The following is a 26962-nucleotide window of genomic DNA, read 5'->3' as shown; positions in this document are numbered from 1 at the left end:
CAGCAGAGAGCTGGACTAGAAGAGGAATAACCGGGACAGAATCTAGCGCCCCAGCTGGGACTAGAACCCGCAGGTGGAGGATTAGCCAAGTGAGCCGCAGCACTAGCCGTAAAATAGATTTTCATATAGGGAAGTTCAAAATTGCAGTCTTCAGGATAATAGGCAAGAGTTGAAACAAGTATCCAAAGAGTAAGAGAGTGGCGTGCTGATAAGCCAGTTTTGGAGACAGAAATCTCTGATCTGTAGTGTTTTCCAGTTTCTGAGATGTAAATACTCCTGCCGTGGCTGATTTTAAAGCCACCAATGTGGTCTGGCATGCGGCATAGTGGGTGAAGCCACTGTCTGAGATGCTGACATCCCATATGGGCACCAGTTTGTGTCCTGGCTGCTCCACTTCTGACCCAGCTCCCTGCTAATGGCCTGGGCAAATCAGAGGAAGATGGCCCAAGTGTTTGGGCTCCTGGCTTTGTCCTGGCACAGCCCTGACAGTTGCAGCCATCTGGGGAATGAACCAGCTGATGGAAGATCTGTGTGTGTGTGTGTGTCGCTCCTTCTCTCTCTCTCTCTCTCTCTCTCTCTCTAACTCTGACTTTCAAAATGAGTAAGTAAATCTTTAAAAAAAAAATGCCACCAAATACCTCATAGCATTATTTTACTATTAATCAATTCTCGAGGTAGATATAAGCTGACTCTGGTATACCTCTGTACAGATTTGCCAGGTAGCTGTGAGTACGTGATTACATCGATCATTCATTCGTTACAGATAGGTCTAGTGAAGCTTCTTAATATTATGGGCCAGGCCAATGAGTTTAAGTGAAGTAGTCAACCATGGTTGAAATCTAAGGGAAGCCAAGTTTGATGGGAGCAGTTAGGATCAGGGTGGACCAGGATTCTGTATTGGTGACTAAGAGTATGATCAGTGTTGAAGCAATTACTGCGTAGGGACCAGAGAGTATGGAAAGTTTAAAGTAGTCATAGTTTGTGCTTTGACGAATACAGAGCATCTTAAGCAGGTAGCTAAAATATGTATTTTAAACTCATATTCAAATGTTACAGCTTTGTTGTAATTCTAATAGAGAACCTTTCATTTCTAATATAAGAGAAAATATGGAGTTCATATATCACTGTATAAAGGAAATTTTAGAAATATACATTGAAAGCAAGCTCTTTTTTTAATTTGAAGACAAAGTGACCGAGAGACAAAGCAGAAACCTTCTATCCACTGGTTCTCTATAAGTGCCCTGTACTAGGCCAAAGCCAGGAGCCAGGAAAGTGTCCACACATGTGGTAGGAACCTGTGTACTTGAGCCATCTGTACTGCTTCCCAGAATTGCAAGCAGATCAAAAGTGCAGAGTAGCCTGGATGCAAACCAGGCACTCCAGTGTAGAATGTGTAGAATCCCAAGTAGCAACTTAAACCATTGTGTCCCAGTACCCTCCCAGAAAGCAAAGCTCTGAATTCTCAGATCAGCCTAGTTTTTATCATCTGTTGTAACTGTAATTTTTCTCATAATACAGCATGACTGGGGGTGTTTGAGAGTTTTCTCTTTACCTATAAGTAAATTTTGCAGTATGGTTTTAAATTTCTTACAGAGATACAATGTTGTGGTATGTTATTTGTCAGGAGTATTTTAATGAGCTGCATCACTTAGGAATGTTAACTTCCCTTTACCCTAAAGAACTTTGCACCTTATAAGAATTTTAGACTAGTAGATTTATATTGGAGCCAAAAACAAAACCCATCAATAGAAATGGAGACTAATAGACTGCTATCTAGGACTTCTTGGAAATCACTAAAATTTAGATTCAGACTTTTATCCTGCATTTATTTTAGTTACAGTTTTACTTATTCCAGATCATGTACAATTACTGGAAGGGAAAGAGAGACAGATGTCTAGTGCAACAGACAGGCTGCTGCTTGGAACCCCCACATCCCACATTGCGGTGTCTGGTACAGAGGCCAGCTACTTGGCTTCCAGTCCAGCATTCTCCTAGTGCACAGCCTGGGAGACAGCAGGTGATGGCTCAAGTGCTTGGGTCTGCAGCCCACCCTGTTAAATGGTCATTGGGGGGCGAACCAACACATGGACGATCTTTGTCAGTCTGTCTGTCTCTGTCTCTCTGTCACTCTGTGTGTGTGTGTCTCTGCCTTTCAAATAAATGTTTTTTAAAAATTTAATTATTTTGGGGGCAGTTTTAATAAATTGTATGTCTCATACCATAGAAGTTTCTGACAGTTTTACTTTGATAAATCTGAGGATTCTGTAATTATCCCATTACGTTAGGTAAATTATACTTTAAGTTAGTTATCAGTAGTCATCCTAATTTACTCACTACCAGTCTCCCTGAGGATCCATTAAACCATTAATAGTTCTTTTGCCTGCATTTCAAATAAAATGGATTTCAGTATAACCAGTTTTGGTATTATTGATAACATTAGGTGTGCCAGCCATTATGGCCGAAGTTTCTTTACCAAGTGATGCTGCATGGAATAGCTAATTGTCGAACTTCTGCAGAAGTTGGATAACAATTCAAATGTACTCTTGTATCACAGAGTCCAATGAAAAGCAAGAAAGATTGTTTTTCCGCTTGGCTGCCAATCGCTGTGCCTCTGATTCCCGTACTCCTTTCTATTTCAGTTTGGGATTGAGCACAGAGGTCAATATTTCCTCCTTTTCTTCCCACCTTTCTCCTCTATCAACTGCAGGTGTTCAGCATGTTTTTGGAGACTCTAGTGGATTTCATACAAGTCCACAAGGATGATCTTCAAGATTGGTTATTTGTACTGCTGACACAGCTACTAAAAAAAATGGGTGCTGACTTGCTTGGGTCTGTTCAGGCAAAAGTCCAGAAAGCCCTTGATGTCACCAGGTAATATTTTCTTCATATGTTTTTCAAGTATACCCAAGAGTAATCAGGAATATTTAGTCTCTGAATTAGGAGTTCTGATTTCTTCCAAAGCAGTTTGGACTGGAGGGGCTTTATTTAAAAATCATTAATTTTGCCAGTTTACATTGTATACTTAGTATAACATTATTCCTTAGATCAAACCCTATACTTTTATAAAAATTTTATTTTATAAAACTTAAAAAATAAAAATATTTATTAATATTGATTAAGGTGATATTTTATCTTTGTTAAGATAGATCTGCAAGGTAAAGCTGAAGCTTTCATTTTATTTAATGTAAAAGTATTTTCTAAGTTTTAAAAGATTTTTTAATACATTAAAATATCCAGAATCTCTTCATAATATTCTGAACCAATGATATAATTCTGCTTTCTGATGTAGATTATTGAAGTGATCTATTTCAGGTAAGTATTTACTAAGTTGAAATGAGTCCAGAATTGAGATTTTAGGTGTGGGGAAACATCTGGAGAATGTTGAACTTTTTACTATTATTCTGATAAAATCTGTGGATGAGGCAGGATAGGCTGTTATTTACTGTCATGTTGCTTTTTAATCCTACACTGGATATAACTTTCAAATATTCTCATTCTGGGAGTGTGTCTGTTGTACAGTGTACCATGTAGGCTTCTTGACCCACAGTATCTGCATGGTGCATGCTTTTTTGGAGGACAGTTGTTTTTGTTAAATTTTCAAAATGCTTAATGACTTTATTTTTGCTTTGTTCTTATTTCAGAGAATCTTTTCCAAATGATCTTCAGTTTAATATTCTAATGAGATTTACAGTTGATCAGACCCAAACACCAAGCTTGAAGGTAAAAATTTAAAGTCTTTTGAAGACATTGTAAGGAATATTGTATTAATAACGTTGTATGGATTTTATTCCTGTCACATGAAGAACTGTTAAATCAGCGGGTTTTGTTTTTATAAACTTTCAGACAGTCAAGCCAGCACTTCGGGACCAGCTTCACTCTTTTTGGAGCTCTAAGGTTTTTTGTTCTTGTTTTAATCTGCATCTTTTCTTAACTCTCCAGTTTTTCAGATAATGTTTGTATGCATCTCTATTCAACTACTAACCTTTGCAAACCCTTTAAGCATGCACCTATTTGATTTCCAATGGCAGACAATCCTTTGGAGAAGCTAACTGGGGATCCACGTGCAGGTGGTGTCACAAGTATGGCCATCTAACCCTAAGCTGGCAGCGCACACTCGCTCTGTGGAGTCCTCTGATTTTATGTTTGTAATTTCCCAACCCTTTTTTTTTTCTTTTTTTTAAGTTTTATTAGTTTCAATAGCCGTTTTGAGTGAAATACCAGTTTTGCCTGTATTTTTTTATTAGACAAAAAGTTTTAAGTCTTATCTCAGTGTTATTCTCCAAATCGCCTTAACTGAAATATTAACTTTTTTCCTGATCATGTGATATTGCTGATGTGTGTATAAAATTTGGAATCAAGGTTAGCTTTTTCAATTATTTGCACACATTTTCCAGTTAATTTATGTTAACTAGGTGGATTAAACATGATTATTAAATTTATCACAAAAGAACAACTTAATGTAACAGAAAAACGCCTGAATTTTTTACCAAAGATGTTTTTTAGTGAACTTATGAAATGAGACTAAAGTCAGGGAAATAACAAGCATATGTGCTTTTATAAGTCTTGTATTTTTCTGCTGTGTTCTGCACGAGATATATTTTCACAAGTGTTCCTGCCTAGGTTTCATTTCCCTTAAGTTCCTGAATGTGTTTGTCCCTCAGGCTCATTGTTAGTGCTCCTTACCAAGGCTGACTGGCACTCGACACGGCATCCTCTCAGAGCTGCTCTGTGGAAGGGCTTTCATCTGCTCTGATTCTGAAAAGAGACCTACAGAAGGAGAATAAGTTACTGCATGTTACTTGGAAACATTGTTAGCTCATTTTCTGTCCAATGCTTTGTACTAGGTATTCCTAGAACTTACAGTTTTATCATTGTTAACTATAAAACATGATAGACCACAAACTGTAATTGAGGCTGTTTCATAAATATGTATAGCGATGTCCAAGTACTGTCGAAAATACATGTAGAGGTGGTTGATGGACCAGGGCAAGTGAAGGCCTAAACCGCCTTGAGAAACGAGGCTGTTAGAAGGGCTGAGAGTAAGTCGCTGAAGACTTGAAGAGAATGATGATCAAAGACGAGAGCGAAGCGGGGAGCAGACAGGTGAAGTTAGACTCCTAGGGGAAACATCCTGGAGATGAGAACACAGAATTCCGTGAAAGTCTAACTCACCCAGGAATTTGTACTTTTTTTTTTAAGATTTATTTATTTACTTTGAAGAGTTACGCAGAGATAGGAGGAGAGGCAGAGAGAGGTCTTCCGTCCACTGGTTCACTCCCCAACTGGCTGCAATACCAGAGCTGTGCTGATCTGAAGCTAGGAGCCAGGAGCTTCTTCTGGGTCTCCCACGTGGGTGCAGGGGCCCAAGCACTTGGGCCATCTTCTACTGCTTTCCCAGGCATAGTAGAGAACTGGATGGGAAGTAGAGCAGCCGGGTCTTGAACCATTGCCCATATGAGATGCCAGCACTGCAGGCGGCAGCTTTACCCGCTTCGCCACAGCACCGGCCCCTAAATTTGTACTTAATACAAGTACAGATATTGTAGCAAAGCCATAAGGAAAATAATTCTTAATTTCTTTAATCAGTATTAAGACATGAGGGAGAAGTTATTTTGGAGCCGTGCGCTTATGTTTAAATTAAAAAGTGATTTCCAAGTGGGTGACAGGATTAAATATATAAAAACTTAACAGGCTATACAAACAATCTGAGAAAAATATCTAGAAAATAGATGGATATTTTTGAAAATAGATGGATACTTGTATAAAATTTTACATCTTGTAGAGTGTTATGTATTTAAATGTCTCCCATCCAAGTGCTAAGCAGGCCGGACCCTGCTTAGCTTCCTCGATCAGACAAGGTTGGGCACATTCAGGGTGGTATGGCCATAGATGTGATTAAATGTCAAAAAGGAAACAATGGGTAAAGTAGCGAAACAAAGTGATTTTATTTGAATTAGTAACACTTTTAAATAAATGATTTTTGTTGGCTTCTTTTTCTGGGTTCACAAATATTTTGAACAATTGCACATACGTCAGTAACTAATCTTTTTCCTTCTCTGAAACAATGCATGTTTGGATTATTAAAATTATAGACTACGTATAACCTTGTAAAATATCTTGCTGACATGTAAGTGTTCAAATAATTATATGTGAATTCTTTCTCACAGTACAGTAAACTCACCTACTTTATAAAAACTTTGCATTAGTCTATAAATTGCCAAGACACTGCACTAAATTGAATCTCATGTAGTACAAATGAATATATTCAGCTATTTTTAAAAAATATTTATTTATTTATTTATTTATTTGAAAGGCAGAGATATATGCAGATATAAAGGCAGAGAGAATGGGAGAGAAATGGCTGCAGTGGCCATGCTGGGCCAGGCTGAAGCCAGGAGCCAGGAGATTCTCCTGGGTCACCCACATGGGTTCAGAACCAAAGACTTGGGCCATCAGTTTTTGTTTTGTTTTTTTAGATTTATTTTATTTATTTGAAAGAGTTACAGAGAGAGGGAGAGGGAGAGAAAAAGAGAGAGAGGTCTTCCATCTGGTTCACTCCCCAAGCTGAGCTGATCCGAAGCCAGGAACCAGGAGCTTCTTGCAGGTCTCCCACGTGGGTGCAGGGGCTCAAGGATTTGGGTCGTCCTCCACTGTTTTCCCAGGCACATGAAGAGGGAGCTGAATCAGAAGTGGAGCAGCCAGGAGTCGAACTGGTGCCCATGTGGGATGCTGGTGCCACAAGCCTGGGCTTTAACCTGCTACACCACAGCGCTGGCCCCTACTTGGGCCATCCTCCACTGCTTTCCCAGGTGCAAGAGCAGGAAGCTGGATGGGAAGTAAAGCAGCCAGGAAATGCTGGCACTGCAGGTAGAGGCTAACCTTCTATGCCACAGTACCAGCCCTGTATTTAACTATTAATAGTGACAGATTAAAAACTAAATACACTGATCTTCATTTTTTGATTTAGTACACTCATCTTTCAGCTATTCACATTGATAGAAAGTAACATGGCTTCCAAAATCCACAATATGATATGTTTCCATAACTTAGTTTGGCCTGCTATTGTAAAACTGACTGGAATATTCTTTCTCTGTCGTTTTTGAGAGCTAATAAGTTAACTCTTGGTTTTTGCAATGTATTTATTTACAATTATAATTACTTTTTAATTGATAAGACTATATTTAGAGTGTGCAGCTTGATGTTTTCAAATATGTCTGTGTATTACCTCACATACCATTTTTGTGGTGAGAATACGTAAAATATACTCTTAGCAATTTGCAAGTTTATAATATGTAAATTATTATAACTGTAGTCACCATGATACACAATAGATTTTTTAAGATTTATTTTATTATTTATTTAAAAGTTAAGAGTTACACAGAGAGAGAAGGAGAGGCAGAGAGAGAGGTATTCCATCCGCTGGTTCACTCCCCAGTTGGCTGCAACGGCCAGAGCTGCACTGATCCGAAGCCAGGAGCCAGGAGCTTCTTCCAGTTCCCCCACACGGGTGCAGGGACCCAAGGACTTGGGCCATCTTCTACTGCTTTCCCAGGCCATAATATAGAGCTGGATTGGAAGTGGAGCAGCCAGGACTCGAACAGGTGCCCATGTGGGATGCCGGCACTGCAGGCAAACGCTTTACCTGCTACACCACAGCACTGGCCCCTAAGTCAAACATTTAAACCTTCCTTTATCTCAGTCAGCACATCAAACCTAATATGTATTTAGCATATGCTGATCCAGATACTGTGCACTGTCTCAGGTGCCTTGCCTCAAGTACAGAGCTCAAAGGATACAGTGTTGCAAATATATAGGCTGAATAATTCTAAAGGTATGGTGTACAGAATGAAGACTGCACTTACTGTTTTGGGGATTTTTGCTAAAAAGTGGATTTTAAGTTTTTTTTTTTTTTTTTTTTTTTTTTTTTTGGACAGGCAGAGTGAACAGTGAGAGAGAGAGAGAGAGACAGAGAGAAAGGTCTTCCTTTACCATTGGTTCACCCTCCAATGGCCACTGCAGCTGGCGCACTGCGCTGATCCGAAGCCAGGAGCCAGGTGCTTCTCCTGGTCTCCCATGGGGTGCAGGGCCCAAGCGCTTGGGCCATCCTCCACTGCACTCCCGGGCCACAGCAGAGAGCTGGCCTGGAAGAGGGGCAACCAGGACAGAATCCGGTGCCCCAGCCAGGACTAGAACCCAGTGTGCCGGCGAGCGCCACAGGTGGAGGATTAGCCTATTGAGCCATGGCACTGTCCTGGATTTTAAGTGTTCTTTTTTTTTTTTTTTTTTTTTTTTTTTTTTTTTTTGACAGGCAGAGTGGACAGTGAGAGAGAGAGACAGAGAGAAAGGTCTTCCTTTTGCCGTTGGTTCACCCTCCAATGGCCGCCGCGGTAGCGCGCTGCGGCCGGCGCACCGTGCTGATCCAAAGCCAGGAGCCAGGTGCTTCTTCCTGGTCTCCCATGGGATGCAGGGCCCAAGCACTTGGGCCATCCTCCACTGCACTCCCTGGCCACAGCAGAGAGCTGGCCTGGAAGAGGGGCAACTGGGACAGGATCGGTGCCCCGACCGGGACTAGAACCCGGTGTGCCGGCGCCGCAAGGCGGAGGATTAGCCTAGTGAGCCGCGGCGCCGGCGGATTTTAAGTGTTCTTACATGCACATGTACAAGGGAATAAATATGTGAGGTGATGGATCTGTTAATTTGCTTGACTGCAGTAACCATTTCACTGTGTATGCATATCAAAATTTCATGTTATACACCTTAGACATATACAATAAAATTTTTTAAGAAGAAAATCACTGAATTGCTGGAGCCAAGTGGCCACATGGCCCTACTACCGGTCTCAAGCTCCATCCCCATCCTAATGGGATTCCCTGCTCCTACTTCCCTGGCCACCCGTCGGCAAAGTTTTAAAAGGACCTGCTCCTGAACACGTGGCGCTCTCTCTTTCTCTCGGTCTCCTGATCTCTCTCTCTCTCTCATGCTCTCCTTCTCCCTCTTTTCCTTCTTCACCCTTTCCCTCCAGTCTGTCGGGTTTCCCCCAATAAACTCTCTGCATTAAAAAAAAATGACTGAGTAGATTTTATGTGTTCTTACCACAAAAAAAGTGTGTGAGGTAATACAACTCCATGTGTTAATTAATTAGCTCGATTTATCCATTCCACAATATGTATATATTTTAAAACAAGTTTTATACCCTAAATATATAGTTATTTGTCAATTGAAATCAATTGAAAGAATAAATTATTTTTTAAAAACCAAAGAACGCAGAAAGTCTGGGAGGACCATTATTTAGAAATCCTAGGATGTTGTAATTGTACAGTGATTCTCTGCCTTTTTTTCTGCCCCAGCAAACCTGTGGAAGGGCTGTCATTTAACAGTGGTTATAAGAATAAAAATGGTTGGGGCCGGCACTGTGGCGCAGCAGGTTAACGTCCTGGCCTAAAGCACCGGCATCCCATATGGGCGCCAGTTCTAGTCCCAGCTGCTCCTCTTCCGATCCAGCTCTCTGCTATGGCCTGGGAAAGCAGTAGAAGATGACCCAAGTCCTTGGGCCCCTGCACCCACATAGGAGACACAGAAGAAGCTCCTGGCTTCAGATTGGCACAGCTCTAGCCGGGCATTGTGGCCAATTGGGGAGTGAACCATCAGATGGAAGACTTTTACCTCTCTCTGCCTCTCTTCTCTCTGTGTAACTCTCTGACTTTTGAATAAATAAATAAGATCTTAAAAAAAAAAAGAATAAAAATGGCTGAGTCTAGAAAGAAGCATATGTGCTTTGGAAATAGCCCCCCTCCTGCTGATTTTGAAGCCTATATTCTACCACTTACCTACCTTCCATGCACCCTCTTTGTCAAGAATTACTGAGAGTATAGTGAGGCTTTTTAAACCGACATGAAACTTTTTTATATAAATAAATTCTAAATGTGGGTCTATTATATAACATGATTTCATTATGTCTTAACCTATGTTTGATCAAAAACTCAGTTGCCCACTTTATCAACTTGATTTACCAATCCTTATTTCCAAAATACTTTGGTTTGTTTTCCATAAAAATGAAATTATGCTGACTTAATAAAGACTGACTGTTCAGGGGTCGGCACTGTGGTATGGCGGGCTAAGCCTCCGCCTGTGGTTGCAGCATCCCATATGGGCACCAGTTCAAGTCCCAGCTTCTCCTCTTCTGATCCCACTTTCTCCCGTGGCCTGGGAAAATAGTAGAAGATGGCCCAAGTTCTTGGCCCCCTGCACCCACGTGGGAGACTTGAAAGAAGCTCCTAGCTCCTGGCTCTGGGTTAGCTTAGCTCTGGCCATTGCAGCCAAATCTGGGGTGAATCAGCAGATAGAAGACCTTTCTCTCTGTCTGTCTCTATGTAGCTCAGCCTCTCAAATAAATAAATAAAGTCTTTAAGAAAAAAAAAGTAACTCTTCATGAGGTGAGCTAAGAGTCAGCTGTAAATTCTGAAGGCAGATTCAAGAAGTTTGTAATCTTGTCAAGAAAGTCTTCAGCAGTTCAGACTCGGGGAGTGAAATGCCTGGGACTAAAAAGTTCTGGCACTTGGGAAAAACAAGTCTTCCCTACTGTCATTATTCTTGTACCTCTGGTAGGTAAGTGGTTGTATAATTTCTTTTCTGTTGATTTGTTTGTTCATTTTCTTTTTGTCAAAATACGATCACTTGAATACTTCTGACATGTTTTTCCATGACTGCAATAACCATCTCCTGTCCTCTCTCCTTGTGCTCACCTCTGCAGGTAAAGGTTGCTATCCTTAAATACATAGAAACTCTAGCCAAACAGATGGATCCAGGAGATTTTATAAATTCCAGTGAAACTCGCCTGGCAGTGTCTCGAGTCATCACTTGGACAACAGAACCCAAAAGTTCTGATGTTCGGAAGGTGTGTTTTAATATAAGGTTTAAAAGATGAGTGGTGGGAGGAAAGACAGTAGTTTTGGATTGCCAGTGAGGGAAGTTGATATTTACAAGATGTTACTTTCTTTTATCATTTTTAAATTACTTAAAATTTTATCCAATAATATGAACATAATTTTAAGTTAGAATCAAAAATAACCATCTTTGATCTAGTCCTCTCAACTTATAATCTTCTAACCATTCAAAAATATTCCACATAATTTTCGTTGCATTTACCTGTGAGTTTCAGATAAGAAGAGCTTATACCATGTCTTGATTTGTCAATTTTAGGCATTATTTACTATCTATTGGTAAGTGTTAACATGATATATGTCTACCTGCCTTGGTAAGCAAGGACTTAGCTTTTCCACGCATTTCCTCTTCTTTTCCTGTGTCCTTCCCCCATGGTCTCCACAATATTTACAAGTCAGTTATTGGTAGTCATTTGACTCTGCAGGTGTTGCCTCCTAAACCAGTGAGTTGCTTCTACCTCCTTTCTTATACAAACTTCATTTGTTCTGGAGTTAATGATTTGCCTTGGTTTTCATTTGTTTGAATTTTTAAATTGTTTTTTAAAAGTATCTTAACATGTTCAACATCTCTGCCACATGCCCACGGCAGATGTTTCCGTGTGCTCAACAACATAGCTTATTCGTTTTCTGGAGCACTGCTTCCTGGACCCCGTTCTCTTCTCCAGTTTGGGCATGTTCCTCCCGAAGCCTGCTACACAAATACCTTCTGGGAACTTGTGTTCAGAATTTTCATGAGATGACTCCTGCTCACCCCTGATTATTCATTTCTTGCATCTTCCAGCTACTTCCACTCAGTGTCTTTGATGAGTCATTTCTTCCTATGTTTGCTGCAGAGCAGTACATAGAGGGATTATTTTGTGATTTTATTCTAATGATAAACACTGTATGCAACAAGAGCAGAAAGTACATTTTTCTCAAGTGAACATGGAACATTCTGCCTGCTAGGCCAAGAAACAAACATCCATAGATTAAAATGTTAGAAATAATACAAAGTGTGTTCTCTTACCACAGTGGACTAGAAGCAGTAACAGAAAGAAATTTGAGAAACTCACAAATAAATGGAAATTAACTTGCTCCTAAATAACCAAGTGGTGAAAGAAGTCACAAAGGAAATTAGAAGCTACGCTGAGATGAATGAAAATGGAGATGTAACATACCAAAACATGTGGTGCAACTGAAAGTGTATTTAGAAGGGAATTTGTAGCTCTGCATGCCTGTCGTAAGACAAAGATCTCAGACTAACCTAGTAAAACACCTGTAAGACATCAGAAAAAGAAACTAAACCTGAAACAACAGAATGAGCAGCATAATCAAGATTAAAGCAGAAATTAGTGAAATAGATAAGAAAACAATAGAAAAATCCAGTGGAACTTCACGCTGATGATTTATGTTTTTAAAGATTACAGTGGCTAAAGCAACAAAAATGGACTGTTGGCGTGTTGTATGAAAGAGAAGAGAGTGAAAAGAGTAGGGCTGATACTGAAAGGAACCTAAACCCTCGTGTATTGTAGTAAGAAAGCTCTAGAAAACACCTTGAGCTGATAAATCAAGAAATAATTACATAACACTGAGGATGCCCAACTATAAGTAAAAACAGGCAGTACAAAGGGGAACTCAAAACCTTTTTCTAAAACGGTTTGGTTTTTAAAAATCTATGTGTGTGAATTACATTGATTTAAAGACTCAAAAGATTATTTTAAAATAAATATGAAGTGTACCTAGTTGAACATTTGACAATAGAAAATATAAAAGTCAGAAATGAAAGACTTGATCAAAAATGAACTAAAGCTATAGCAATTTAAACCATGTGGAATGTGTACAGAAATAGACAAATAGATCGTTGAACATGAAAGAGGGCCTAGAAACTCTGTGTGGGGTACAGATCAGTTCCTGCGGAAGGTGGCGCTTCAAGTCACAAGGAAAGGACACACTCAGTGGACAATGGCCTGGGGAAGCTGGGCTGTCTGTTCCTAGGGAGAAAATAAGGCTTAGTCTCTTAAACCAGAATAATTGTAAATGGAGTAAGTTTATGTAAATAATTACTAGTTCATTTGTTCAAATTAACTTAAAGTCCTTTCAGTGTTTGATTTCAGAAAGGACATAGGATCCCAAATTTTTGTTCTCAACGTGTACTGTCAACATGTTAGGGTGTATACTCACCAGTGTGGATTTTGTTGTTTATAGCGAAGTGTGCTGCTTCGGCAGAGCTTGATAAACTTCTCTCAGTGTGTACAGTTACACCGTCTCCCAAGACTGTCGTGTACTAGTTCATTTTTCCAGTCTAACATGTTTTAGTCATTTGTTTAGTGTTGTATGTTCAAATCTCAAACACGGAGCACTTAGGTTTTCATGGCGGGGAGTCAGAAAAGGTGGAGCGCAAGTCATGCACACATGTGTGCAGTTCATGTGATCATGAACATCGGAGGTTGTCCTCTCAGCTGTGTTCTGCATGTTCTTTTTTTTTTTTTTTTTTTTGACAGGCAGAGTGGATAGTGAGAGAGAGAGACAGAGAGAAAGGTCTTCCTTTTTGCCGTTGGTTCACCCTCCAATGGCCGCTGCAGCCGGCGCATCGCGCTGATCTGAAGCCAGGAGCCAGGTGCTTTTTCCTGGTCTCCCATGCGGGTGCAGGGCCCAAGCACTTGGGCCATCCTCCACTGCCTTCCCGGGCCATAGCAGAGAGCTGGCCTGGAAGAGGGGCAACCGGGATAGAATCCGGTGCCCCGACCGGGACTAGAACCCGGTGTGCCGGCGCCGCAAGGCGGAGGATTAGCCTGTTAAGCCACAGCGCCGGCCTGCATGTTCTAAATTCTATTGCAGTTGATTATTTTAGAAGAAGAAATTTGCTTTCTTAAATGATCTGAGTAAACTTTATCTTGTTCTGTTTCTTAAAAATCATTAGATTACTTTAGCTTTACATTGTAGAGTGTTATAGCAGCTTGAGAGGAGACGAGATATTATTGGTAAATCTAAGAATTGCATATTGAGAAGGTGGACGTTGACTGTTAAATGCTTGGATGAGCTTTGCAAAGCAGTCCTTTCTCCTCGTAATCGTTTATTAGGAAAACTAAAGTAGTGGTATATGTTGACAGAGTAACCCTAGAACTGTCAGGTTGATTTTTGCCACTGTCAGATCTTGTGATAATTTTCATATTCCCTTCTTGAAGAAATAAATGCAGGTCACATAATTTTAAGCCTTCCAACAAAGTTCAAAATCAAGGGAGTTCATCCTCCTTTCTCCTGGGAAAGGTGGTCAGACGTTGTGCTTTGAAACGGGAAAAGCAAGGACATAATCCAGGTCGCAAGACAGTGGGAGAAGAAAGTGGTTTCCTTTGAGTAACCAAAGTATGTTTATTTACGGCTTGCATGCTTTTGTTTTCCAGGCAGCACAGTCAGTGCTGATTTCTTTATTTGAACTCAATACTCCAGAGTTTACAATGTTATTAGGAGCTTTACCAAAAACTTTTCAGGATGGTGCTACCAAGCTTCTCCATAACCACCTTCGAAACACCGGCAACGGAACCCAGGTATTTCTCACATTCCTGACCGCCATATAGCGCCATCACTGGTTTAATAGTGAGTCCTTGCTTTTACATGGAGTAAACTTGATCCTAGTGTATGCTTTTGGTACTTACCTTTGGTGGCATTCCCTGAGCAGATGCAGGCGCAGTCTTGGAAAGCATGGAGCCCCCGTTGTAGTCTCTGTGGATTGGGGGCCAAATGTGAGCAACTTCAGATGAAGGCAGCAGCTTTGGAAGCCAGCAGGGTTAGGACATGCTCGTTAGAGGAACCCATCCTTGTTTGAGATCTAAGAAAGCTGCTCTATTCCAGGATAAACAAATAAGGTTCAAAGATGGTAGTAATTTAAAAATATGTTCACATATAATGGTTACAGGCTTATCAATATCTATGTGCTTAGATATGTAATATTTGGGTTTTTGTGTGTGTGTGTGTTTTGTTTGTTTTGTTTTTTTTAAGATCTTTCAATTTATTTGAAAGACTTACAGAGAGAGAGAGAGATCCTCCATCTGCTGGTTCACTCCTCAGATGGCCACATCAGCCAAGGTTGGGCCAGGCCAAAGCCAGGAGCTAGGAGCTTCTTCTGGGTCTCCTACATGGGTACAGGGGCCCAAGGACTCTGGCCATCCTCTGCTGCCTCCCCCAGGCCTTCAGCAGGGAGCTGGATCGGAAGTGGAGCAGCCAGGACATGAACTTATGTCCATATGGGATGCCGGCACTGCAGATGATGGCTTTAACCAACTACACCACAGCTCCAGCCCCACGATTTTGTTTTGAAGAAATAAGATCTGAGTAATGAAACATTGCATTGCTGTTTTTTATATATGTATATACATACAGGAGTACTAAATAAATTATTAAAGCCACATAATATGCCTTAAGAGTTGGATCTTAAGTTTGTTTTTTTAAGAGGGGAGAGATGGAGAAAAAAGAATCTTGTGTCCACTGGTTCATTCCCCAAATGACAACAACAATGAGGGCTGGGCCAAGCCAGGAACCTGGAACTCCATCCAGGTCTCCCATGCTGGGGACAGGGTCCTAAGTACTTAGGCCATCATTTGCTGCCTTTCCAGGTGTATTAGCAGAAAATAGAAGTAAAATACCCGTGACTTGAACCCATGCTTCGTTATGGAATGCTGGCATCACAGACATACTGCTGTGCCATAGCTGGCTCCCATTCAAGGTTTGGAAAAGAAAGAGATTTTTGATGACAGATAAAGGAGCTGGTAGAGGCAGTGATGGCAGGCTTAAGGTAAACTCTGAAGGCTAAAAGTTAATCTGAGAACAATTCCTGTGAACCAAAGTCAGTTATATATATATTTTTTTAAAGATTTATTTATTTATTTGAAAGTCAGAGTCACACAGAGAGGAGAGGCAGAGAGAGAGAGAAAGCGAGAGAGAGGTCTTCCATCTGATGGTTCACTCCCCAATTGGCCACAACAGCTGGAGCTGCGCTAATCTGAAGCCAGGAGCCAGGAGCTTCTTCCTGGTCTCCCACATGGGTGCAGGGGCCCAAGGACTTGAGCCATCTTCTAGTGCTTTCCCAGGCCATAACAGAGAGCTGGATCAGAAGAGGAGCAGCCGGGACTCGAACCAGCGCCCATATGAGATGCCGCGCTTCAGGCCAGGTTGTTAACCTGCTGAGCCACAGCGCCGGCCCCCAGTTATATTTTTTAAAGGAGAGCAGATTATTTCATTATATCATAAGAGATGGACAAACTAATAAGATGACAAGGGGACAGGTATTTGATGTAGCAGTTAAAACGCCACTTGGGATTTGCATGTCCAGTATCAGAGAGCCTGGGTTCAAGTCTAGCTCTGCTTCTGATTCTCGTTTCCTGCTAATGTACACTCTGGGGGGCAGCAGGTGGTGGGTGAAGTACTTGGATCCCTGGCCCCATGTGGAAAACCTAGATTAAGTTCCTGGCTTTGGCTTCAGCCTGACCCAGCTCTGCCTGGCTTTTGGGGATTGTACCAGTGCATGAGGGAGATCTCAGTCTATCAATCATTCTCTCTCTGCCTTTCAAATAAATTTTAAAAATTAGAAAATAGAAAAAATCATAATATGACCAGATTTTACTCTTCTCTCTTGGTGTCTGTGAAAGTCATTTGCAGAGCAAACTTGAAGAGGAGTAAAATTTACGTATTCATAATAGCTGGAAGAAGGCAATGGGCTTAGAACTGTAAGCTATTATAAAATATTAGTTTAAAATTATGCTAGGGCCATGAGGAAAAGGGTGTTGATAATATTTGAGAACAAGAAATAAGGTGAGAGAACAGAAAAAGACTGAAGAATTAGATTTCTGGGACTGGCGCTGTGGAATAGCTGGTGAAGCCACTGCCTGCAGTGCCAGCAGTCCATATGAGGCACTGGTTCGAGTCCTGGCTGCTCCACTTCCAATCCAGCTCCTAGCTAATGTGCCTGGGAAAGCAGTGGAAGAAGGCCCAAGTCCTTGGCGGCCCTGTACCCATATGGGAGACCAGGAGGACGTTCCTGGCTCCTGGCATCTGATCTGGGCCCAGCTCCAGCTGTTTAGGCCATTTGGGGATGAACCAGGGGGTGAAAGAGATCTCTTGCTGCCTCTGCCCCTGTCTTTCTGTGACTCTGCCTTTTAAATAAATAATTCTTAAAAAAAATAATAAATTTCTGAATAGGACATAGTGCATAAATGTTTAAAGTACTACTCTGTAAGCATCATTCCTTCATATGGTTCAACCCCCATGATTATATGGCTTTTTTTTTTTTTTTTAAAGATTGATTTGTTTGAAAGGCAGAGTTACAGAGAGGCAGAGAGAGAGAGAAAGGTCTTCCATCCGCTGGTAGCCACAATTGCCAGAACTGGGCCAATCAGGAGCCTGGAGCTTCTTCCAGGTCTCCCACCTGGGTGCAGGGGCTCAAGCATTTGGTCCATCTTCCACTGTTTTCCCAGGCCATAGCAGAGAGCTGGATTGGAAGTAGAGCAGCCAGGACAAGAACCAGCGCCCATGTGAGATGCCGGCGCTGCAGGCAAAGAAAGGCTTTACCCGCTACGCCACAGTGCCAGCCCCTAAATAAATCTTAAAAAAAAAAAAAAAAATGGAACCTTTCAGTTGAACTCACTTGCCATGGTTAATGTTAATTTGACTCACTCCATTAGAATTCCATGGGGAGTCCTTTGACGAGACCAACACCACGCTCACCAGCCAACTGGTCCAGTCCTCTTACTTCTCCTACCAATACATCACAGAATACTTTATCTCCAAGGTAATAAAAGATAATTTTCCATAGTGATTTGTATGTGAAAATTACCATTCTTAAAAAAGCAGATGTTAATACAAGGGAACTTCGAAAAGTTGGTAGAAAATGAAATTAAAAGATAAGTTTTTAAACTGGTGGCTCATCTTCTGTAATACACATTTTCTGCAAGCTTTCTGAGGACCAACCCCAGATTGATCTCCACTTGACATGAAAGTTCTTAGAAAAATGGAAACTTGGCGAATTTTTAAAAAATTATAATGTTTTTCAGAAGCTAACCGTTTCAGTGATAATAAATATGTTGGATGTGGAACTTTTTTATACATGAAAAAGCCTGATATAGCTTTTATAAATTACTGTTGCATTAAATAGTATACTCATGTTTTTCAGAGATGCTATATAAATCGAGTAAGTTATAAATTGCATCTTTAGTTGTATTATTCTAAGTAAAACTTACAAAGTTGATCTTAATGATCGATATTTAGATCTAATAGTGACCAACCACCTCTAACAGTAGAACAAAATAAGCTTAGAGGAGGATTAAATACAGAGTGATGTGTAATGGCCTTATATATGCTTCAAAGGAAAAATGGGACTAAAAGATTGGTTCTTAATACAAAACGTGTGTAATTTTCACACACTTTTGCAATGAAATTTGTATGTGGCCTATATTTCAGATGCTCTTGACTCGTTTATAGACTAATATTTCTCCTGTTATCTTGGCCTTTTGAAAATAGTTTGAATAGTAGCTTCTATTTAATTATCAGCTTGCTTTTTTATTATTAGCCATATCATACTTCATTTGGATTATTAACATTATAAGATTCTGCATGGAAGAAGGGTGCTATAAGATATAAAAATGTATTGCAAACTCACTTATGGCCTATTTTTCCCATATTATGCATATTTAGATGACTCAATTCTAGGCTCAACTGAATTTCAAAATTTGATTATAGAATCCATGTCAATAACATTTATATTCAGTGGTAAGAATTTTCTACCTTATTAGGAATCTATGTAAAATACACATATCTTCTTGAAGCAGCATTGTTATGAATTAATCACCAGAATTTCCAAATCTTCTGTAAAAGCCACATGAAAAATATCTCGGGCTTTTTGAGCCCTGTGGTCTTTATAATCACTACTCAAATCTGTTGGTGTAGTATGAAAACAGCCACAGGCAATACCTAAATAAATAAGCATGACTGTCCAATAAAATTTTATTTCTATACATTGAAACTTGAATTTTACGTAATTTCAGATGTCACAAAATACTCACTTGATCTTTTTTACCATTTAAAAATGTAAAAAATATTCTTAGTTTTGAAGCCATTCATAGTTTGCTGACCTCTGGTTAATTAAACATTTTTGAAGAAAGGCAAGCCAGTTGTTAAAGGCTGTGCGTGTTCGAGTCGTTTCAAGCACCCTTGGTGAGAGGATGTTGAGAGCAGGGGACATGCACCTTAGCCATTTATAGCTATCACGTTCAGTTTTCCTAATTGTGGTTTGGGAAATAAACATTCTCTAACCCTGTCTTTATCTTATATAATCTTTAAAGAAGATTTATTTTAAAATTATACATAAAGAAAAGTTAATGTTGTCCTTTTCATAGTGCATTTGATTATGACACAGAAAATATGAACTCTGAAGATATTTACAGCTCTCTTCGAGGTGTCACTGAAGCAATACAGAATTTTAGCTTCCGTAGTCAAGAAGATATGAATGAGCCACTGAAAAGGGATTCTAAAAAAGAGGATGGTGACTCAGTGAGTATTCAGTGTTCTTACATTACAGGCTGTTTCATTTTCTACTAAAAATATGACTTTTAAACTTTGCTTTCTGTCACTTTTAAATAATTTTTCTTGAGTCCTTCTACACATATTTACTGAATGTCACATGGCACACACCACATGGCAAGACGTTGTCTTTGGTGTTATATTTACAAGACAAAGTTGGTGCTCTCAGATTCCTTGTAGATTGTCTCATAGAGGTGACTACTATGGAGATTTAGTTAGAATGTACATTAGAGGAAAGCGAGTCTGTTTCGAATTCTGTGACAAAGGAAGGCCTCTCCGAGGAGGTGACATTGCGCGGAGACCTAACTAAAGCAACTGAAACTACAGGAGAATTCCATGAAAGATGTAGCAACGCGAAGACACTTAGCTGGAAGCAGACTTGGTATAGTTCAGGACTAGGAAGAAGGTGTAGTTGGAGCATTATCCAAGAAAGGTAGAACATGGGCCACGTCATGTGAACCTTCTAAGACAAAATAGGGGGTTTAGATTTTCCCCCTGTTAAGTGCAGTGATGGTGGGGTGCATCACCATTTCATGGGGCTCTAATGAAGAATGTTATAACCTGTCTTTCTGACATATGAGAGTACTGTTGTTCAGTTTACTGTTTCTGTTACTATGCTCGGTGTAGTTGCTTTTTTACTTAGAGCTCAGACTTTCAAACCAAGCGATCCTGCCATTTCCTGTGCAATTTATTGCTTCCCAGCATTTGCAAAACTGTGGAACACAGGGGGTGGGAGTTGTGGTGCAGCAGATCAAGCCACTGGTCGGGCCACCGCATCCCTTGTAAGAGTGCTGGTTCAAGTCCCAGCTGCTCCACTAGCAGTCCAGCTTTGTGCCACGCATCCAGGGAGGCAGCAAATGAAGACTCATGTGCTAGAGCCCCTGCCCCCAAACAGGAGACCCACATGGAGTTCTGGGCTCCTGGCTTCAGCTTGGCTGTTGCAGGCATTTGGGATATGAACAGTGTATGAAAGATATCTCTGTCTCTCTCACCCACTCACTCACTCTGCCTTTCAACTAGATGAAAAATAAAGATTTTTTAAAACTGTTTTTCTCATTGTGGACCACTGTACTGCTGCTTCCTGCCTTCCTGACTGTGGTCAGGGAGTGCAGTGGAGGATGGTCCAAGTGCTTGGGTCCTGCACCCCATGGGAGACCAGGAGAAGCACCTGGCTCCTGCCATTGGATCAGCGTGGTGCGCCAGCCGCAGCGCGCCAGCCACAGCGGCCCTTAGAGGGTGAACTGACGGCAAAAGGAAGACCTTTCTCTCTGTCTTTCTCTCTCACTGTCCACTCTGCCTGTCAAAAAAAAAAAACAAAAAACAAAACAAAAACTCCATCAGCATCCTTCCAAAAGTTGTCAAACTCATTAAACCTTTTTTTTAAGAAAGCCTTTATGAATTTGATTTTCTTATATTTGTGTTGACGTACTATCATTGTATGATTTACTGTCTTAATAATGGAATCTGGGGGCAGATGTCTAGCCTAGCATCTGAGGTGCCTGTGTCTGAGTACCTCGGTTTGACTCCAGGCTCCAGCTCCTGACTCCAGCTTCCTGCTGATGTAGGTGATGACTCAAGTGATTGAGTTTCTGCCACCCGACTGGGAGACCTGGATAATATTCCCAGCTCTGCTTTGGCCCGGGTCATTTCAGGAACCAGCAGAAGGGATTTCTCAGGGCTGCTACTGTGGCACAGCAGGTTAAGCTGCCACCTGTGACGCTGGCATCCCACATGAGTGCCGGTTCAAGTTCTGGGTGCTCCACTTCTGATCCAGCTTCTTGCTAATGCACCTGGGAAAGCAGCACAAGATGGCCCAAGTGCCTGAGCCCATGCACCTGCATGGGGGAACTGGAAGAATTGCCTGGCTTCAGCCTGACATTGCCCCCAACCATTGGGGAATGAACCAGCAGATGGATGATCTCTCTCTCTCTCTTCTTTTTTCTCTGTAACTCTTCCTTTCAAGTAAATGAGTCTTTAGAAGGAGGGGGGAATTTCTACCCACCCCCCTTTGCCTCTCTGCCTCTCAAATAAATAATTTCTTTTAATAAAACCTGACAACTTTTAGTTTCATATTGCTAATGAAAGTCCTTTTTATGTCTTTAGCTGTCAGGGAGAAGCAATCCCTAATCACACTCGTTTATGCTGTTTGGTCAAGCCATGGCAAGGGAACCATGATATTCACTAGAGACAGCCTTCTTGTCTGATTGCTGCTTGCCCTCATAGCTGTGGGTTCTTTGCGTCTTAAGCTTGAACATTTTGAATAGAGATTTTAACTATCATGTTGATTGTCATTACTTAATTTTTTCAGCTAATCACTGCCACCTTTTCAAAAAATACCTTTTAAAAATAGGAAAACTGGCTGGCGCCGTGGCTTAACAGGCTAATCCTCCACCTTGCGGCACCGGCACACCGGGTTCTAGTCCCAGTTGGGGCGCCGGATTCTATCCTGGTTGCCCCTCTTCCAGGCCAGCTCTCTGCTATGGCCCGGGAAGGCAGTGGAGGATGGCCCAAGTGCTTGGGCCCGGCACCTCATGGGAGACCAGGAGAAGCACCTGGCTCCTGGCTTCAGATCAGCACGATGCGCCGTCCGCAGTGGCCATTGGAGGGTGAACCAATAGCAAAAAGGAAGACCTTTCCTCTCTCTCTCTCTCTCACTATCCACTCTGCCTGTCAAAAAAAAAAAAAAAAAAAGGGAAAACTTATTTTAGGATATTTGAAAATGAGTTAACTTGCTGTGCTTTCCCCTTCCCATCAATAGATGTGTGGTGGTCCTGGGATTGCTGACCCAAGAGCGGGAGGTGATGCTACTGACTCAAGCCAAACAGCTCTTGATAATAAAGCTTCGTTGCTCCATTCGATGCCTGCTCACTCCTCCCCGCGCTCTCGAGACTATAATCCATATAACTATTCAGATAGCATCAGTCCCTTCAATAAGTCTGCCCTCAAGGAAGCCATGTTTGACGATGATGCCGACCAGTTTCCTGATGGTATGTTCTGGGCCACACTGCTACTGTTGTGTTGGGAGGACTGGTAATCAATGAAGCAAAGAAACGTGTGCTCTTGTACTGTAACTCCCTGAAAAGGAAAAGTCTTTGGGTGGGAATTTCTCCCTCTTCTAGGAGCTCATTACTGGTTTGGGAGTTTTCTTCCCCACAGCAAGAAACAGGGCTGTTATCTTGAGATCCTACTCAAAAATCAAGAAAGCTGTAGTGACCTCCCAGAAACAGCCATAGCTGATGAATGTTATTTCTAGACACTATTCATTCAGTCATTAATTTTTATGCTGGAGTGACAAAAGCCTTTGAAGAAATACCCGTTCTTTATAATGCGCCTTTAAATATGAGGCCATACACTCTTAGTTATAAGATACATCCATGGGCTGGGCTTTGTAACATAGCAAGTTAAGCCCCAGCTTGGGGCATTTGCCTCCCATATCAGTGCTAGTTCGAGTTTTGGCTACTCTGCCTGTGACCCAGCTTCCTGCAGACGTATTCTGGAGGCTTAGGCCCCTGCCACCCACATGGGAGACCTGGGTGGAGTTCTAGGATCAAGGCTTCGGCCTGGCCCAGCCCTAGCTGTTGTCATTTGGGAAGTGAACCAGCAGATGGAAAATCTTTCTCTTTTTCTCAGTCTCTCTCTCTCTGTCTCTCTCTTTCTTCCTTTCAAATAGATGAAAATAAATGAATAAACATTTAAATTTTTTAGAAAGGTATATTCAGGGGCCAAATGTGGCAAGAGAAATCATTAGTTGTCATTCACTTGGAATCAGATGAAATGGGCTTAGGTCTGAACTCCAGTATACTTACTGTGTAGCCTCGTAAGGTGGTTGACCTTGCTGGTTCTCAGTTATCGTCTCTAAAAGAGCAGGTGATGACTGCACTACCCACTTCTGATCTCACTGTAGAGTCAAGGACAATAAAATGATGGTAAACACTGCTGCCTGTAATACCAGCATCCCCTATGGGCTGTTTGTGACCCAGCTGCTCCACTTCTGATCCAGCTCCCTATTCAAGGCCTGGGAAAAGCAGTGGATGATGGCCCAAGTGCTTGGGCCCCTGCTATCCATGTGGAGATCTGAAAGAAGCTTCTGTCTCCTGGCTTCAGCCTGGCCCAGCCCTGGCCATTGTAGCCATTTAGGGAGTGAACCAGCAAATGAAATTCTCTCTCTCTCTCTCTCTCTCTCTCTCTCTGTGTGTGTGTGTGTGTGTGTATATATATATATATATATATATATATATATATATATATCCCTGCCTTTCAAATAAATAAATCTTGAAAAAAAGAAGAAAAAAAGGATTATAGAAAGTGATGGTAAGAGGTTGCATTTGGCCCATCAGTTAGCTGCAGGTGTAACGGTTGCACATCAGTGTGCCTGTGTTTGCTCCAGCTCCAGCTCTGCTTCCTGCTTCTTAAGAGGCAGCAGATGGTGGCTCAGGTAATTCCTGCCACACGTGCAGAGACCCAGATTAGCTTCCTCAATCCCAGCTTCAGCGTGGCCTATTCCTGGCCATTGCAGGCCTTTGGGGGAGGAAATCAGCAGATGGGAACGTGTCCCGTTCTCTCTCTCTCTCTCTCTTCTGCCTCTCAAATAAATACAATTTAACAAAAAAGCTAATGATAAAACATAAAATGTTTTCAAAGAGAGACTCTCAAGTTTATCTACATTAACTTAAATACCATTATATGGTACTGGAATCTTAAAAGAATGGATTACTGTATTACATAATTCATAAAAGAGTAGCTCTATCCCTAAAAATAACTAAAACTATCCCATGATTATACACTTAGGTAATTTCTGCATTTTCTTTGGTCCCATAATTTTGTTGTTAGTGAATGTATTTCTGTATAAATTTTTATATAAATATACATGTAATTCACTCTTAAGAGATTTCTAGAGAGAAAATTGCCCAATTAAGGGGTATGAGAATTTTAACTTTGAGAACTATTTACTGCACAGTTACATCTCAGAACACTTGAGGGAAAGTGGTTTAGCCTAGCAGTTAAGACAGCCTCATCCACATCAGTGTACCCGAGTTTGATTCACAGCTACTGGCTCGGCTTCCTCATAGAGCAGACCTTTGTGGGCAGGAGTGACGGTTCAACAACTTGGGGTCCTGCTGCCCACTGTAGAGACCTGAACTGTGCTATAGCTTCAGCCTCAGCCATTGTAGGCATTTGGGGAGTGAATTAATCAACAGTTGGGAACTTAAGCTTTTTTTCTCTTTCTCTCGCTCTGTCTCTCTCTCTCTCTTTGTATTTCTGCCTCTCAAATACAAAATTTTTTTTTCAATTTTTAATAAGAAAATCTTTGGCCAGCTTAAGTAGTGATTTCCTCATCATCATAGAATGTTAAAATGTTTTTAATTTTGTGATTGTGATGAATACAAAATAGGTCATCCTAATGGGCATTTTTATTAATAGAATTGAGAAATTAAATATTAGAAATCTATATTAATTTTTAAAATTTTTATAGGTGGGAAAATAACTTCATTTGTATTTGTTTGTTTACTAATGAGTTCCAGAATCATGTTTTTACCAACCTCTCATGTTAAGAAACTCAAATATATTACAAATATCACAAAACTAACATTATGACAATATATCAAACTAAATCTAAATTGCATACAAATCTATAAAATTGCCATAGATGTAGACTTTGATGTTTTTTAATCATGAATAGTTGAATGTGTTGCTAAGGTGTAGTCATGATAACAGTGCAACAAGAGTGAATAAATTGAACTTAGCTAGAAAGTATCCTTTGAACACTGTGTAGTGGCAATATTGAGATTTAGCTTTAACATCTTTAATCAGTTAAAAATTTTTTATGCATATGTCATAAACTGAAAGAATAAATTGGGTCCACTAACATTTCTTGCCTCAGTTGTACTGAATGTGTATGTGTGTGTCTATTTCGTTTTAAAGTAATCAAAGAGCTGTCCCTAGTGGTTGGGACACCGTGTTCTGCATGAACGTGCCTAGATGAGATCTCTGGCTGCAGCTCCTGACTTCAGCTTCCTGCTGATGTGCACTCTGGGGGCCACAGTGGTAGCTCAAGTGACTGGGTTTCTGCCACCAAAAGGCAGACCTGGATTGTGTACCCAGCTCCTGACTTTGGCCCAGCCTGACTCTAGCCATTGTGGGCGTCTGGGGAGTGAACCAGTAGATAAGGGTGGTCTTGCTCCCTGTCTGCCTCTCACATTCAAAAAGTTTTTGAAACACTTAGCCAATTTAAGTGATAATTTCCTCACTATCTCTCTGCCTCTCAAATAAATTATTAAAAATACATGGTAGTGTCTGTTTCTTTGAGAGAAAGTAATAAAAGCTCAAAAGTTGGGGGTACAATAAAAGGAAGTTATCAACTTAATCTACCCATATTACTACAATATACTCAACAAATTGAGGACATTATTATCAGTATATTAATAACCACCAAATCCTCAAGCAAGCATCTAGCGTATCAGTAGAGACACTGGTTAAGATGCCCGTGTTCCATATCGGTGCCTGGGTTCAACACCAAGCTGTGTTCCTACTCCAACTTCCTGCTAATGCAAACCCTAGGAGGCAGTGGTGACAGCTCAAGGAATTGCGTTCCTGCCATGCTTGTGGGAGACCTGGACTGAGTTCCTGGCTTTAGCCTCCAACTCAGAGCCATGGTGGCCATTAGGGAAGGCAACCAGTGAATGAGAGCTCTGTTTCCCTCTCTGTCTCTCTTGCTTCTCAAATAAGTAAATACCACCTGCTCTTCAAAGCCATTAGAATTGTCCAATATAATCAATTGTCCCAATATAATCTTTTTCTCCAGTTTTTATTGTGCTAAAATACACATAAAATTTGTCACCTTAACCATTTACTATACAGTTGGGTGGTATTAAATATAACCATACTGGCCAGCACCACGGCTCACTAGGCTAATCCTCCGCCTTGCGGCGCCAGCACACCGGGTTCTAGTCCCAGTCGGGGCACCGATCCTGTCCCATTTGCCCCTCTTCCAGGCCAGCTCTCTGCTATGGCCCGGGAGTGCAGTGGAGGATGGCCCAAGTGCTTGGGCCCTGCACCCCATGGGAGACCAGGATAAGCACCTGGCTCCTGCCATCGGATCAGCGTGGTGCACCGGCCGCAGCGCGCTACCACGGCAGCCATTGGAGGGTGAACCAATGGCAAAAGGAAGACCTTTCTCTCTGTCTCTCTCTCTCTCTCACTGTCCACTCTGCCTGTCAAAAATTTAAAAAAAAAATAAATAACCATACTGTTCTAAAACCATCACAACTCTCCTCCATAGCTCTTTTCATCTTGTAAAACTAACACTCTGTGCCAATTAAATACAGTTGTCTGTCTCTTTGGAGGGTTTGGTTCCAGGAACCCCAATAAATACCATAATTTACAGATGCTTAAGTCTCTTACATAAAAAATGCATTTGGTATTTGCATATAACTTATGCACATTATTTAACTTTCTGATCTGTGACTACTTTAAAT

General features: G+C 41.1%; 1 protein-coding gene across 6 annotated transcripts in view; it reads left to right on the top strand.

Moving 5' to 3' along the window:
* CLASP2 (cytoplasmic linker associated protein 2) overlaps positions 1-26962 on the top strand; it is a 215516-nt gene that overhangs the window by 165286 nt on the left and 23268 nt on the right. For 3 of the 6 annotated variants that reach the window (XM_062215821.1, XM_062215831.1, XM_062215865.1), the window contains 8 exons: positions 2708-2871; positions 3642-3720; positions 3844-3894; positions 10751-10894; positions 14321-14464; positions 17594-17700; positions 19304-19457; positions 22246-22474. In XM_062215821.1, coding sequence (XP_062071805.1) covers positions 2708-2871; positions 3642-3720; positions 3844-3894; positions 10751-10894; positions 14321-14464; positions 17594-17700; positions 19304-19457; positions 22246-22474 — 1072 coding nt within the window. The remainder of the gene's footprint in view (positions 1-2707; positions 2872-3641; positions 3721-3843; positions 3895-10750; positions 10895-14320; positions 14465-17593; positions 17701-19303; positions 19458-22245; positions 22475-26962) is intronic. The other 3 variants (XM_062215839.1, XM_062215847.1, XM_062215855.1) reach the window with 2 other exon arrangements.

Source organism: Lepus europaeus, chromosome 2, assembly GCF_033115175.1.
Source record: "Lepus europaeus isolate LE1 chromosome 2, mLepTim1.pri, whole genome shotgun sequence".
In the NCBI taxonomy this organism is placed as follows: Eukaryota; Metazoa; Chordata; class Mammalia; order Lagomorpha; family Leporidae; genus Lepus; species Lepus europaeus.
Note: the sequence above shows the minus strand (reverse complement) of the source record. Positions and strands in the feature narration are given on the sequence as shown.